The following is a 15,578-nucleotide window of genomic DNA, read 5'->3' as shown; positions in this document are numbered from 1 at the left end:
TGAAGGCTACCAGTTTGCTAATAGATTGGTAAGTTCAGATGAAATGCATCCTGTGGGACAGCAGACTGACCATTTTATTAATAGGAGTGACTGTTAAGGAAAAGTAGAAGATACCTGAGGAGAGAGAAATAAAAGAAAATGCTACACTGAACATCTATATATGTTTCATAGTGTATAAGGATAATTCTGTACCAAAGATAGAGTCAAAACAAACTTAACTCAGCAATACTGATTTACTTTATTCAAGGTCTCAATTTTAGGTAAAGATGGATTTAAAATTCTTGCTCTGAATTACTTCTAGGCTGGATTTCTTCTTCCACACTCTTGCTTTAAGGATGCCTGGGTTATGCTACCCTGACACATGCAGAAAGTCATTAGAAGAATCTTTTCTTATTTTGCAAACTAGAACTTTGGTTCAGGTTGCCAGCTTGTACAACTTTGCAGTATAGCTTGTGGGACATTTTTTGAGATAATCTCAGCAAGTAGCCAAATTCTCAGGCACGCAGAATTTTCAAGAAATCAAAACCGATGGTTAAAACTGCAATTATTTTTATCACTTATAACTGTACAAAATCTGTACAGGAGAGCACTGACAAGAGTAAGCAAAAACTTCGTGTTCTGCTTACGAGCTCTGCCTGTACATCAGGGCTTCCAAATATGCTTCAGCAATGAAGATGAGGGAAAATTAATTTATCTCTGCATAATGTCAGCTACATCTCTTCATTGATAAGAAACTTAAGATAGTCAGAATGAAGTAAAAACCTCCAAGCAAAGATCTGAAATTGTTAATTTTACTTACAGTTTCCTATACGAAATTGGTCTTTTCCCGCTGTGAGTCTGTAAGGGTATTTGTCAATTTCAGTGTAATAATATCTCACCATGCTAGTTCTAGACAAGCCAATTATAAGTAATTTTCTTTCAGACTTGTATTTTTCTGTTATTTTCAAATTATTAGTGTATTATATGCCAAATAATCATACTATTGCCAAGCCATGAGAAGATTCTCTTATTACCTTTGGCCTCTGGTCTTCCAACATGACAAGACACACAAGTATTCTTCAGAAACAGACTGTCTGTTACCAGAACTATTTGTGGGACTATGGTATTTTTGTGCTTTGCATTGGATGCACTACTTCCCTAGACTTTTATCATACAAAATTAATACAGAAATATAACAAATATTTTAAAAGAAGATACATAAAATCTCACTTAGCTTTTCAACTCCTTATTTCCCTATCCACAAGAGAATAATAATGGGGGTGTTATTGTCATATGGGGGCAAAGCACTCTTTTCCTCTTAGTATCATCTATTTAGACTGTAAATGTCCTGAGGACAAGTTTTGAGTGTTTATAGAGCATTTATAGTAATGATACTCCTAGATACACACACTATCTGAATATATCTGGACACAAATGGGTTTTGGAAATAAAACCCTATTAATTACTTGAAATAAATGTCTAGTCTGCATTACTAATAAGATTCAGCTCTGGAAAAAAGAAGTTTCAGTTAAACAAAGTTACATAACTCTTGTAAAAACACAACAATGTAGGCACCTTATATTTTTAACTTGTTATCAGCATAACGATGGCTCTAGCAGAACAACCTGAACATTATTATTTGTTTAGAAATAATATTAATGATTGTAAGGATAAATGTGGACTATTTAATAGCCGGAAGAACTCTGAAACGCACCAGTAAGGCACTATAAACTTGAACCACATCTGCCTTGGTCAGAAGGACTGTGTCCAAGCCTTTTTATAAATCCTGTCCCAAGTGCCACCAGAGAGACAGAAATATGAAAAATCCTAAATGCAAACAGACAACCAGAAAGGATGTCAGAAATTGCTTTTTAAAATGCAGAACGGTTTTTGAGTGAGGAAGGAACTCTGTGACAAGAATAAAGGACAGCCTGGGGGAAAGGGTGCCAAAACAGATCTTGAACTCCCCAAGAGTAATGAACAACTCCAAGGATCTACTAGAAAAATTAGGACTCTGAAAAGGGAAGTTGTATTCAGGTGGCTTTTTTGTCAAAGCTGTTGTCCCGTACAGATCACTAAGTCTCATGTGCTAAGTATAAGATCACTATACATGATTAAGAAGTTCTTTGCAAGATTTATTTCTAGATGTAGCTCTCAGACATCCCCAAAATAGCACCTGGACTCCCAGTATACTTAAAAAATAATATGCCTGATGTCTTGGACCTATTATGACTTTGGAAACCACCTTTGAGAGATGGATTTTATTAGGTATATTACTCCGGAGTTTAGCTCTCAGTTTTCAGAATTTCTTAATGGTATTAGAAAGGACATTAGCATGTTGAATGGTTATAATTATTTTTATTTCTTTGTGTGTTTACAGGGCCATACTGACCTAATATTTTCTTCTAAACCACAGACATACTAATTTCTCATAAGATGCAGTATCTTGTTGCCTCAAAACGAGAAATTTTGAAGTTCAAAATACGCATGCCAGAAAAACCATATAGCTGCATTAATTAAACTGTTTTTAAATGTTTTGCATCCCCTAATCCACAAACGAAAGAAAACCACTACTGATCATATACTCATTCAATCACTTTCTATCTATAGATGGACTGCCTTTCTGCAGCAGGCTGTCAAATTAATTCAATGAAGTAAATATTGGCTCTTTATAAAATCAAGTAAGTATTGTGCAAATAGGATCTTTTATATTTGAAAGTGACTTTTTTTTTATTTTAAGATATCTGCAATTTGAATAACTGACCACAGTACTAAACACCACTAGACTCTAAACAGTTACTCTTCAAATGTTTTTGTGAAACACTGTTTTGTCAAAATGCTCTTTTTTTAAGAGAAAAATAAAGAAGGTAGGACAAACAATGCCTCACATGTAACCTCCTTCTCCAATTTGATTTGCTTTGAATTAGAAGAAAATAAACATGCCAAAGACTATAATCAAACTTCCATGTTTAGAACCTAGCATTCCTATAAGAAACAGCAAACTTCGCAACATTCTTCTGATGAAAGTAGCTCTATTTTAAGGCTGATGAGATGTATCTCTTTGAAAAAGAAAATCTAATCAATTAACATTTTGTACAACATTCTAGCTGTTTAGGATTAATTTCTGGTACCATTTTACAATTTTAAGTCAAACATTTCTGTCAGCACCATGTTCACAGGGAATTTAAAGTCAGTATTAGAACGAAAACAAATTTTTCCACACAGATTGTATTTCCTTACCTTTTGATGAAAAGAGCCTTGGAAAGACTCACCCAAATCAACTTTTTCTTCTATCTCTCAAAAAAAAGGTAGGGTAGGATCCAGTCTAACTTGTGCCTAAAATTTCAGATGCCTCATAAAGTATGTAAATTCTTTATACCATCAAAGGAGAGAACTTTATGACTTTGCAGGCTTCCAAAAGGAAATTCTGAAAACTGGGCCAAAACCACATTTTTTTTCCCTTCAATTGGAACAACTCCATTTGTAAAGATCTTCATCTGAAGTCATTTAAAGGCAAATACCTGCCTTAGAAAGATACCTTTACTGGCTCAGGTTTGATGGGAAAGATTCCACAGACCCTAAATCTTTGGAGATAGCTAATCAGAATGGGACAACAATGTTTTCTTCAAGAGAGCTCCTCATGGTCACACAGGCCTCACAGATCAAAGTGCTTCATGCAATTGAACAGCATCTTCTAAAAATACATATCTCACAACTGCTTTGGTCTACATAATCTAAACAGATGGTTATTGTCTTCTGCACTGTAGATAAAGTGCCAAAACGTGAACATTTAGGAGGTACTAGATGTAAAATCAGCTTTAGGTAGACACCACTCAATCTGTCACGTGTTGTTAATGTTATAGTAAGCGACTATTGAATTCTGAAAACAAACAAACCAGTTTGGATCACATAACATATTTCCAGGTGCAAAAATTGACAAGGCCCAAAAATCCACAAGAGACTTGCATTTTACTCACACATATTAAAAGCTTAGATCTTAAGTCCAAATACAGTTTTTGACAACTATTCTAAAATAAAAACTTGCAAACAAGCAAGCAATAAAATGAATGTGAATATAATATATCCATGTATCCATCATGATGCAAATATCTGTTTCAACTATAGATACTAGGACTTATCAATACTACCTGTGTGCCTACGAAAAAAAAGTCAAGGAAAACATCTAAGAGAAAATAATCTCACACTCTTAAGAAATTTGGGCTTGCACTACATTTCAATGTATTAAAAGTACTAATTATGTGTATTACAAAGAACTCAATTACTTGAAACATTTTTTATTTTTGTATGCTATAATATCTAATAGCCATACAATTGCTTCTTTTATCGTTGCTCAATTTTCTTTTTGAACTTTTACTGAGTTCTCAGGCTTCTAAACAGCTGTGCTGCATTTTAGATCTTACCTATTTGTTAACCTCAACAAAGCGAGTATTCAGGAAAAAAGAGAACACTGTGCAAAGTTCCAGTTGACCTTTAAGTGAGTGATGTACTAACACTAGTTGTATTATTAGAAACATTTTATTTATTACTATACAACAAAAGCTTAATTATGAGCTGCAAACTTTGCTTTTCTCTTGTTTTCATCACTGGATGAGAAGCAGATCACTTGCCAGATATGGGCACCAATGCGAATGTAAATTGGACATGTATGTTTTTAATTTTTTTTTTCCAATAGCAATAAAAAGTGACATTACTGTATTACCACCTTATCTCAGAAACATTCTTCTCAGTATTCCCAGATAACACAGTTATTTATATTTCCTTAGCATGTGACATTTCTAACTAAAGGAAATTCACAGATTTCTTGAAAAGAGAACAAGTAACGCTACAAATAGCGATCAAACAAAAGCTTAAAAAAAAAACCCAAAACAAATACTTAAAAAGTTAATAATGAAAGAACTAAGGTAAGCAGCCAGTAGTGGCCAAGGTCTGTAAAACACTCTAGAGGAATTTGTAGTTTGCTCTTCATATTAATGAAAGGTAGAGTTTTATGGCCTATGAAATCTAATTTGACTCTCCTTCACAGTAGAACATCACTCTTGAAACTATTATTGCACGCTTCAGTTGCTATTTTAAATAAGCCCCTTGATAATTACATCTAAAAACTTTACTACTTTCCACAAAAAAAAAACCTATTTAAATATTTGAGAGGGTTAAAATCAAATTATGCCCCCTACTGTTTCCACTTCCTTAGTACTCCCAAGTTTTTTTCAATTTGAAGTACATCCTTGAAGATTACTTTTTACTTACAAGCATCTTTCCCATGTGTTTTTCTGTGCCAGTACCTGCAGTGGAACCAACTAGCATAGCTTCTGTTTATTATTTGTTAGAGCTAGTCATTCAGCAACTTACTTTTCTCTTTAGAAAAGTTGCTAAAAATCCCTATTTGTTTCTTCTGTTTTGACTCCTTAAACAGCAGCTAATTATCAAGCTGTACCAAATAAACAATTTGATAGCATTCAGAAATGAAAGCATTGTGAATGGTAGTGCCATACGTTCTTATAAGAAAGAGTCCTGTCAAATAATGTTGAAAGATTTAAGTTAACATCTTCTGTCAGTACGAAGCCATAAATAAGAAATTAACTTTAGAAAAGCACAAAGTTGTGTTTTTTGTACACGTCTATTTAAATTACATGTGAATAAGGCAAGTCTTAGCAATGGAAATACTAAAGTACAGAAACGTTTAAAGAGAATATCAAATAGGAGAAGTAGAAATCTCTTACTGGTTCTTTCAGGCCTTTGAACAATCCTCGTCTTCTTATTCTGAATTCCACTTTCATGAAGTGCCTTAAACCAGTCTCTCAATCTGTTTGCAACCTCTCTGAATTCCAGGTCACTGCACACTGAAAAACAAAATGCAGAGCCGTTTAACGCTTTTCTCCTGGGTGCTAAATGGAATTTTTCAAACTTTACCAATAAAAGGTAAAACACATAAAATAATACAAACATATATGTTCCAAAGCTTTCTTTAATCCATAGTTGTTTCGTTACTTAGGTATGCCTTTGAAACCCAGTTAAGTTCCTCAGAAATAAATAACCTGATGTATAAAGCAATTACAAAATGATACATATATAGAAATTAAAAACATGCTTTGCAAACTACTGCAAATGACTGTAAACAGTTCTAGCACAGATATTTTCCCATATTACTGTAGATGAAGCTATATGGCAGAGACGTGTATGACAGTCTTCTGGAGTTTCATTTCTACGTTTGTTAAGGTAATAGCAATGAAAGCCCTAGCAGAACAGGTCAGAGATGTGATTTGGGCAGATAATGCAGGAACACCTAACTTTCTTTCCTATGCTGAAGCATGAAAAGAGGAAATAGGGTTGACAGAGAAAGTGCTTCAAGAGACTCCTGAAAGCTTTTTTGATTTAATGTAGTTTTATAAGCCAACATTCATGATGACCTAACTGCAAAGAGGCAACCATACAGCCACTTGGTGATGGAAAGGATGGGTCCTCTGACCAGCAACAGCAAAGGCAGAAAAAGCATGCAAGCCCAAAGAGAGCACCTGTAGCACCAAGAGCAGCAGATTAGTAACAGACTGGCTGAAGTGTTGTACAGTAGTTAGTACTGAAGTAGATAACAGAGGTGTGCAGTGAGGAGCCTATTCACCTTCATCCTTTATTAGGCTGCTGGAGAAGACAAAGAAAAGGTGTGCTTGGAGCAAGCAGATATCCCTTCCAGAGTTCTGTTTTCCTATTTTATGTGTTTGAGAGAAGCTGGGAGGAAAAATAATGGGGTCTGGAAGAAGACAAAAGCAGGAAAGACACTGGATGCATGCTTCCCCAGATAACAAAATACCTTCTACTGCCGTTGTCAACAGTTATCACTTCCAAATCAGGATTGTTTTCCAGATCTACCAGTAACTGACAGTCTGAAGAGCTCACACCTAAGTTAGTAGAGCTTCACAGTGATGCTCTCAAAAATAAATCTCCAGTTCAGCTTACTCTTCCTTTATTACATAGCAATCCATAGTATTTGGTGACACAGCCTTCAGCATACTTTATATAATTGAACAACACTCTGAAACACCTATTTGTATTTTAGAGCAAGATTGAAACATGTCATTACGTCAACAGTTGTCAATGCATGTACAATAGCAGGCATCTAAGTACCTGTTTATTCATTCTTTTCTGAAGTCTCTCTTAAGAATTTGATTCTCTCCATGAAAGACTTAGGTGCAATCTAGACATACTTTTGCATATACTATGAACTGACATTGTTATAAAACTTGTATTGTTCTTTACGATATATGGGCACATATGCACAAACATGTCATATTGCAACAACTAGATGAAAATGGTCTCCTGAGCCAAGACAACAGATCATAATCCAAACTTGTAGGATTTCTATATTTGCTACAATGACACCTTCCTTTACCAATCCTTGGAGTAGCTAAAAGGCCAGCTGATCGGAGCTGAGTCAGCTGATCAGAGCCAGCGCAGCGAGAGCCAGAGCCGGCGAGGTTCAGTCGACCACGAGGTTTAGCTGAGATTAGAAAGCCCAGAGGGAAACGTACAGGGACAGCGCGACTCCCGGCGGTCCTGATCCCCCCGAAGCCCCGGTAGCCATTGCGAGAGAGCGGCTGACGTGGCGGGGGGCGTTCCCACGGTGACGGCGACCACACCTCCTCCCCTTGCCTTGAAAAAACCTTTGGGAGGGCAGCGACTAGTCGCTGACCACCAGGTGCAGAGAGGAGCAACTAGCTAGCGCAGCGGGTGTGGCAGCTAGCGCAGCGGGTGTGGCAGTTAGCGCAGCGGGGTGCAGAGAGCACTTGTTGTTTGTCATTCCCACCGACTTATTGCCAGCGTCCCAGACTGCTGATGACCATGGTCGCCTCCAGAAGGAGAGCATGTCTCAAAAAGACTGTGGCAACGCAGACTGAGGTTCTGTCCCGAACAGTGGCTGTTCAGGTCTCCGGCTGCAAGGAGTGCCAGAGCCTGCTGCTGCCGGAGGAGGGAGGCCAGCACTCTACTTGTGTGAGGTGTGAGCAGGTGCAAGATCTGCTCGACATGGTTGTGAAGCTTAAGGAGGAGGTTGAGACGCTGAGGTCCATCAGGGAGTGCGAAAGGGAGATCGACTGGTAGAGTAACACCCTCCTGTGCCGGTCGGAAAGGCCCCAGGGAGGTACCCCCGAAAAGGAGATGGACCTCCTGCCCTCCCGGACAGAGGCGGAGGTCCTGAGACAGCCCCACCCTTGTCGCTGTCGGGCAGAGGTAAATGACCTAAAAGAAGATGAGGGTTGGAAGCATATTCCAGTCCGGCATCACAGGCAGCCCCCCTCCCTGCCTGATTTGCCTCCCCAGGTGCCCCTCCGTAATAGGTTTGAGGCCCTGGATCTTGAAGAAGAGGTAGGTGAGGAGGTGGTGCCAAGCCTGCCTACAAGATCACATAGGAAGAGGCGGTTGACTACACAACTGAAGACTACCTCTGATAAGAAAGATAGAAGGGTGATTGTAATAGGAAATTCCGTTCTGAAAGGAACACAGGGCCCAATATGCAGGGTTGACCCTCATCTTAGGGAAGTCTGTAGTCTACCTGGAGCCCGGATCAAGGATATTGCTAGAGAGCTCCCCAGACTGGTGCACCCGACAGACTACTACCTGCTGCTGGTCTTCCAGACAGATGGGGAGGAAGCTGCTTCCCGTAGTCTGAGGGGAATGAAGAATGACTTCAAGGTCTTGGGAAGGATGGTGAAAGATTCAGGGGCTCAAGTGATCTTCTCTTCACTCCTTCCCTCTTCAAGTGACGATGTGGGGTGGAATGGGAAAGTTCAATCTCTAAATGGTTGGCTCCAAGACTGGTGCTACAGGCAGGGCTTTGGTTTTTTTGATAATGGCTGGTTTTATAAGACTCCAGTCCGGACAGTGTTATGCAGGAAAGGCTTATCTCGCAGGGGCAAAAGGATGCTGGGGCAGGAATTAGCTGGGCTCATTTGGAGAGCTTTAAACTAGGCTCGAAGGGGGATGGGGTTGTAGCTGGGCTTGTCCCAGTGGGGCAGCATTCTCAAACAGATGAGGATCGGGTGGCCTCCTGTGCCCCTAGGGAGAAATTGGTGTGCTCTGCTCGCTCCCTGAAATGCCTGTACACCAATGCGCGCAGCATGGGGAATAAGCAGGAGGAGTTAGAATCCTATGTTCGGTCGGGAGAGTATGATCTGGTGGCAATTACAGAAACGTGGTGGGACAGCTCACATGACTGGAATGTGGTCATGGATGGCTACGCCCTTTTCAGGAAACACAGGCCAGCCAGGCGTGGTGGTGGAGTTGCTCTCTATGTGAGAGAGCAACTGCAATGTACTAAATTCTGCCCAGGAGCGGATGAGGAACGAGTTGCGAGTGTATGGGTCAGGATCAAGGGACAGGCTGGCAGGGGTGATACTGTTGTAGGTGTCTATTACAGGCCACCAGATCAGACTGAGGAAGTTGATGAGGCCTTCTATGCGCAGCTGAGAGTGGCCTCACAGTCACAGGCCCTGGTTGTTGTGGGTGATTTTAACTTCCCTGATGTTTGCTGGAAGGACCATTCAGCCAGCCACCCACAGTCCAGGAGGTTCCTCCAGTGCATTGATGATAACTTCCTCATGCAGATGGTGGAGGAGCCAACCAGGAGAGGTGCACTGCTGGATCTCATCCTCACTAACAAAGAGGGTCTGGTCGAAGCAGTAAAGGTCGAGGGCTGCCTGGGTTGCAGTGACCACGAGATGGTGGAGTTCAGCATCTCGTGTGGCAGGAACAGAATAGCAAGTAGAATTGCAACCCTGGACTTTGGCAGGGCTAATTTCGGCCTTTTCAAGCAATTGCTGGGGGAAATCCCATGGGCAAGACTGCTTGAAGGAAAAGGGGCCCAAGAGAGCGGGATTGCATTCAGAGATTGCTTCTTCCATGCTCAGGATCAGAGCATCCCCGCACGTAGGAAGTCGAGGAAGGGAGCCAGAAGGCCTGTGTGGTTGAATAGGGATCTGTTGGGTATGCTCAAGCAGAAGACGCGAGTTTACAGGTCATGGAAGCAGGGACTGGCCACTTGGGAGGAATATAAGGCTGCTGTTAGAGGGTGCAGGAAGGCAGCTAGGATAGCCAAAGCCTCCTTAGAATTACAGCTGGCGAGAGGGGTCAAGGACAGCAAGAAGAACTTTTTCAAATACATAGCAGATAAAACTAATACCAGAGGCAATGTAGGCCCACTGATGAATGAGGTGGGTGCCCTGATGGCAGAAGACACAGAGAAGGCAGAATTGCTGAATGCCTTCTTTGTCTCTGTCTACTCTGCTGGAGGCTGTCCTGGGGAACCCTGTACCCCTGAGACCCCGGATGAAGCCAGGTTAATGGAGGAGTTTGCTTTAGTCGATGAGGGCTGGGTTAGGGAACAATTAAATAGTCTGGACGTCCATAAATCCATGGGTCCAGATGGGATGCATCCGCGGGTGCTGAGGGAGCTGGCTGAAGTCATTGCTGGACCGCTCTCCATCATTTTTGCCAAGTCTTGGGAAACGGGAGAGGTGCCCGAGGATTGGAGGAAAGCAAATGTCACTCCAGTCTTCAAAAAGGGCGAGAAGGAGGACCCGGGTAATTATAGACTGGTCAGCCTCACCTCTGTCCCTGGGAAAGTAATGGAACAGCTTATCCTTGGTGCCATCTCAAGGCACATCAGGGATAAGAGGGTCATTAGGGGCAGTCAGCATGGCTTTACCAAGGGTAAGTCATGCTTGACCAACCTCATAGCCTTTTATGAGAATGTAACAAGGTGGATGGGTGATGGCAGAGCAGTGGATGTGGTCTACCTTGACTTCAGTAAAGCCTTTGACACAGTCCCTCACAGCATCCTCACAGCTAAATTGAGGAGGTGTGGTCTGGACAATAGAGTAGTGAGGTGGGTTGCAAACTGGCTTAAAGGGAGAGAAGCCAGAGAGTGGTGGTCAATGGTGCGGAGTCCAGTTGGAGGCCAGTATCTAGTGGAGTGCCTCAGGGGTCAGTACTGGGGCCAATATTATTCAGTATATTCATTAACGATTTAGACGAGGGAATTGAGTGTACTATCAGCAAGTTTGCTGATGACACTAAGCTGGGAGGAGTGGCTGACACGCCAGAAGGCTGTGCTGCCATCCAGCGGGACCTGGACAGGCTGGAGAGTTGGGCGGGGGATAACCTGATGGAATTTAACAAGGGAAAGTGTAGAGTCCTGCATCTGGGCAGGAACAACCCCAGGTTCCAGTATAGGTTGGGGAATGACCTATTAGAGAGCAGTGTAGGGGAAAGGGACCTGGGGGTCCTGGTGGACAACAGGATGACCATGAGCCAGCACTGTGCCCTTGTGGCCAGGAAGGCCAATGGCATCCTTGGGTGTATTACAGGGGGGGTGGTCAGTAGATCGAGAGAGGCCCTCCTTCCCCTCTACTCCGCCCTGGTGAGACCCCATCTGGAATATTGTGTCCAGTTCTGGGCCCCTCAGTTCAAGAAGGACAGGGAACTGCTGGAGAGGGTCCAGCGTAGGGCAACAAAGATGATTAAGGGAGTGGAGCATCTCCCTTATGAAGAAAGGCTGAGGGAGCTGGGGCTCTTTAGTTTGGAGAAGAGGAGACTGAGGGGTGACCTTATTAATGTTTATAAATATATAAAGGGTGAGTGCCACGAGGATGGAGTCAGGCTCTTCTCAGTGGCAAACAATGATAGGACAAGGGGCAATGGGATCAAGCTGGAACACAAGAGGTTCCACTTAAATTTGAGAAAGAACTTCTCAGTGAGGGTAACAGAGCACTGGAACAGGCTGCCCAGGGAGGTTGTGGAGTCTCCTTCCCTGGAGACATTCAAAGCCTGCCTGGACACATTCCTGTGCGACCTCACCTAGGCGTTCCTGCTCCAGCAGGGGGATTGGACTAGATGATCTTTTGAGGTCCCTTCCAATCCCAAACATACTGTGATACTGTGATAAAGAATCGGATATTAGCCTGGGACACCCTGCTTCTCTTTAACTTACCCTCTTGTTACAGGTGAAATAGAATAATATTGTTTCCTTCTCTAACTACCCTCCCTTGGTTTAAGAGAAAGACTTTTAGAGTTAAATCAAAGGGTATGGAGCACAGCACAATCACTAGGGGTATGTGACCTGACACACAACCACCTCTATTTATCTAGCCTGTACAATACAGTGTAATACCACCACAGGTCCCAGAAATAACATAGCTACATAAATGTGGTGTACTGACTGGGCTATTTTCATCTACTTCTAACTTGTCTATACGCTGTGCTACTCTGATTAATCTCTGATGCTGAGATGACTTACTCAAAGCCAGCATATAAGCTCATTTACAGGCATAACACATACATATATCCATATAGTAACATATTTGTGTGTATACATACATATAAAAGGAAGAGTATGAGGAAGTGCCATCTACAAGTAAAAGCTTAGCTTGAATAACATTAACAGAAAGATGCACATGGTAGCTGCATGATGGAGAGAATGTATTAATTCCTCCTTTCTGTAGAAGCAGACAAACAGTCACACTGAAGCTAATAATCTCCTAAGCTCATTGAGGTGTAAAAACAAGCATTAAGAAAAAAAGATAGTGTCTCTTTGGCTATTAGGTATAAGAATAAAATGTTTCAGCATCTGGTACTAGCTACTGTCACACAAAATACGACCTAAAATGACATTTTCTGTGCTCCTGTGAACTGCATCCCTTTCAAAATGGAAAGTACATGTGGCACATTTTGGGCATTAAACACCTTTCATACCAGATCTTGCAAAAAATATAATACAAATTTTTTAAAAAATATCTTTTCAGGAAGAATATATTTTTCATGATGAAAGACAAAAATTGGGGTAAAGTAAATCTAAAGGAAGTAGCACAAGGACTTTTGGGAGGTGGTGATGGGCCTGTCAGCTTTAATGTTAAGCAAGGTGAAATGAATGACATGATAAACTCTCATTTCCTTTTCTCTCCCTCCCTAAAATCTGTGCTTTCTGCTTATCATGCTGATTTCCTGTGCTTCCTGCCCTGGAAAAGCAAGAAGCCAGTGGCTGGACAACATGCTGCCGCTGTAAGAAGCAGGTGGGGGACAGGATGCATTATAGCTGCTTTCTGTTCTCGCTCCCATCCCTGTCTCAGGTACACACCGATTAGTGTTTCAGGAAAGTAGCTGTCACTGACACTACTTCTGGCTGTCACTGGCACTACTTCTGGTTCACTTCCTTATCCTTTCCATGGGAGTAGCAGAGACATCTCCAGAGAAACTGTAAGATGGGTGACTGGGGCTGGGATTCTGTTCCCACTGCAGCCTGCCACCCCAATCTCTTCTTTCACCAGTACCTTGAACTGGGCTTGCACAGTAGAAGCCTGATCACAGCCCAATGGTATTACAATGTGCATCAACCTGGGAAAGGATTATTTACTCTATAAAACATCTTTGAATTTTGGTGAACCAGACAGCAGGTCTGAAATAATTTGAAAATTATTTGAAAATTAAAATATTCTCTGCTTAAACATTAAAAAGTAGGAAGGATCCAACTTTCAAAGTACAAAAGAAAGAAAAGACAATAAAATAAAATATATAAAGTTCAGATTACTTAACAGTCGATTCAACATCAAAAGAATACATGGGTAAACATGTTACTGTTTTCTTTAAGAAACATCAAGCAGAGTTGATCAAAAGTTAGAGAATCCTACCTCCATTTTTTAGTATTTTTTTTAGTTAATAAATTCATTTATGAAAAAATACATACTTAGAAAATAGGCAGCAACGACTTCATTGAGTATAAGTCACTACAGACTGGCAATTTTTCAGTAACAAGAGATACTTCTACCCATACAAAATATGAGTAGAGACTAATTGCTCACACATTCAGTGCAGCAAAAAAAGAATGCTGCATATATACAAATAATGCTAAAAAGTGCATTGATTTTTGCCACATATGTAAGTGCCCATTAACATATATGATTAAAATTGCAGGAAAATAGAATTTGTAGGTCATTCAAGGAATAAAAAATGGTGGTGCTTAAATATTAGCTTTAATTTATTATCAGCTTTTTGAGCATTTCTATATCAAATCTGTACACAGATTCCATATTATTTCTTGTTATAATATTATATTACTATTGGACTTTCCTTTCCTTTTTGTTTCATAAGAAAGTCATATTTCTATAATGTAGCCAAAATGACTAAGGGAATATTTGTACATTCTGAGCAAACTAAGGGCCTTACACTAGAGAAAGAATCCCATTTAATGTTCCATGAGTCAGCCATGCATATACAAACTGAAGATTCTTATCACACAGGTAATTTAAAAAAAAGTATAAAATACTATAACATCTTCCAAATTAAAGTTATGATTTTGAATGTCAAACAACTTTAACTACATAAAAGCTTTTTCTAAAAGCACTTATCATACTTTAGATTTTTGTTCCTGTTTTGATATGTAAGAATGAAAGAAGTAGAAAATAACCTTTAAAATAGTAAAATAATTTAATTCCCACTCACACAGAAACTTCTCCATAACTTTTGTTCAACTTTCCACAACATTTAGATGAACACAGAACAGATGTAAGAGACTTCAGTCTAAGAAGTAGCTTTCAGAAAGTCATGAGCAGCAACGAACAACATTCAGACATTATCACAATTACAAACACAATATTTTCAGAGGAGCTGGACTGTACAATGCAACCCTGAGTTATCCTTAAGTAAAATCTTTAAGGTGCAATTAAAAAAAAAATAAAAAATCAGCTATATTTACTGTAAACATCCACATTTGGCTTTGTTTCTTATCTGTACCTGCCTCAGCACTCTGTATTAATTCACATGGATTTATGTGAGGAAACTTTGTATTCTGCAACAGAGAGGAAGAGCCTAACACTCTGTTCACTAGAATACTATTTGCTATTGAAATGTGCTTGCTCAGGGTTACACTACATGGTGAAAAATTATATTAATTAATGGGCTGATGAATTCAGGGACTTTTTTGTCTCTGTGATCAACTTCTAAAGACACATGCTGCTGAAATTATTGTACATGCTGGTCTGTACTGATTTAAAATAGGTCAAGATGAGGTAATTCAGATCTACTCAGACTATTATTTCACCTGACAGACTGGGAGATGAATCTTTAATGGTGAAAGTCCGACAGTAAAGGTTGTAGAAGGTTAGACAGTAATCAAAAAAATGCATATTAAATCACATGAATCCACTGAGGAACCTGCCAAGAAGTACTTCTGTTTTTGTCTAACGCCAATGCAAGGCACTCCTGCTATTACAATCAATTATAGTAGCCATTAAGAGAATTAGTGTGGGGTAAAATGAAGTCACTAGCTCAAAGGTTACTGGAGTCTCCTGTCATTTCAAGTAATAAAAACTGTCTCTTAAAGCTAACACATACAGCTATGCAAAAAAGTGAAGGGATCTGAAAACTTACAGGTACCCAATCCAGAAATATCTTTATAACAAATATTATCTAAATGTTAGGTGGAATCAACTGTTCAATTTGTTTTCACATACAGTAAATGTTACAATTTGTGTTGGCATTTGAATATAATTTACTGATTGGAAATAGAATATTTGAAAATGCTAATCAGTACGTGTTCT

General features: G+C 40.1%; 1 protein-coding gene across 2 annotated transcripts in view; it reads right to left on the bottom strand.

Moving 5' to 3' along the window:
• The window catches only part of SPOCK3 (SPARC (osteonectin), cwcv and kazal like domains proteoglycan 3), a 191,400-nt gene that overhangs the window by 16,253 nt on the left and 159,569 nt on the right, over positions 1–15,578 (bottom strand). For both annotated transcript variants that reach the window (XM_065837650.2, XM_065837651.2), the window contains exon 7: positions 5,721–5,840. In XM_065837650.2, the coding sequence (XP_065693722.1) occupies positions 5,721–5,840 (120 nt within the window). The remainder of the gene's footprint in view (positions 1–5,720; positions 5,841–15,578) is intronic.

Source organism: Patagioenas fasciata, chromosome 4, assembly GCF_037038585.1.
Source record: "Patagioenas fasciata isolate bPatFas1 chromosome 4, bPatFas1.hap1, whole genome shotgun sequence".
In the NCBI taxonomy this organism is placed as follows: Eukaryota; Metazoa; Chordata; class Aves; order Columbiformes; family Columbidae; genus Patagioenas; species Patagioenas fasciata.
The sequence above is the reverse complement of the archived record's forward strand: the minus strand, read 5'-3'. Positions and strand labels throughout refer to the sequence as shown.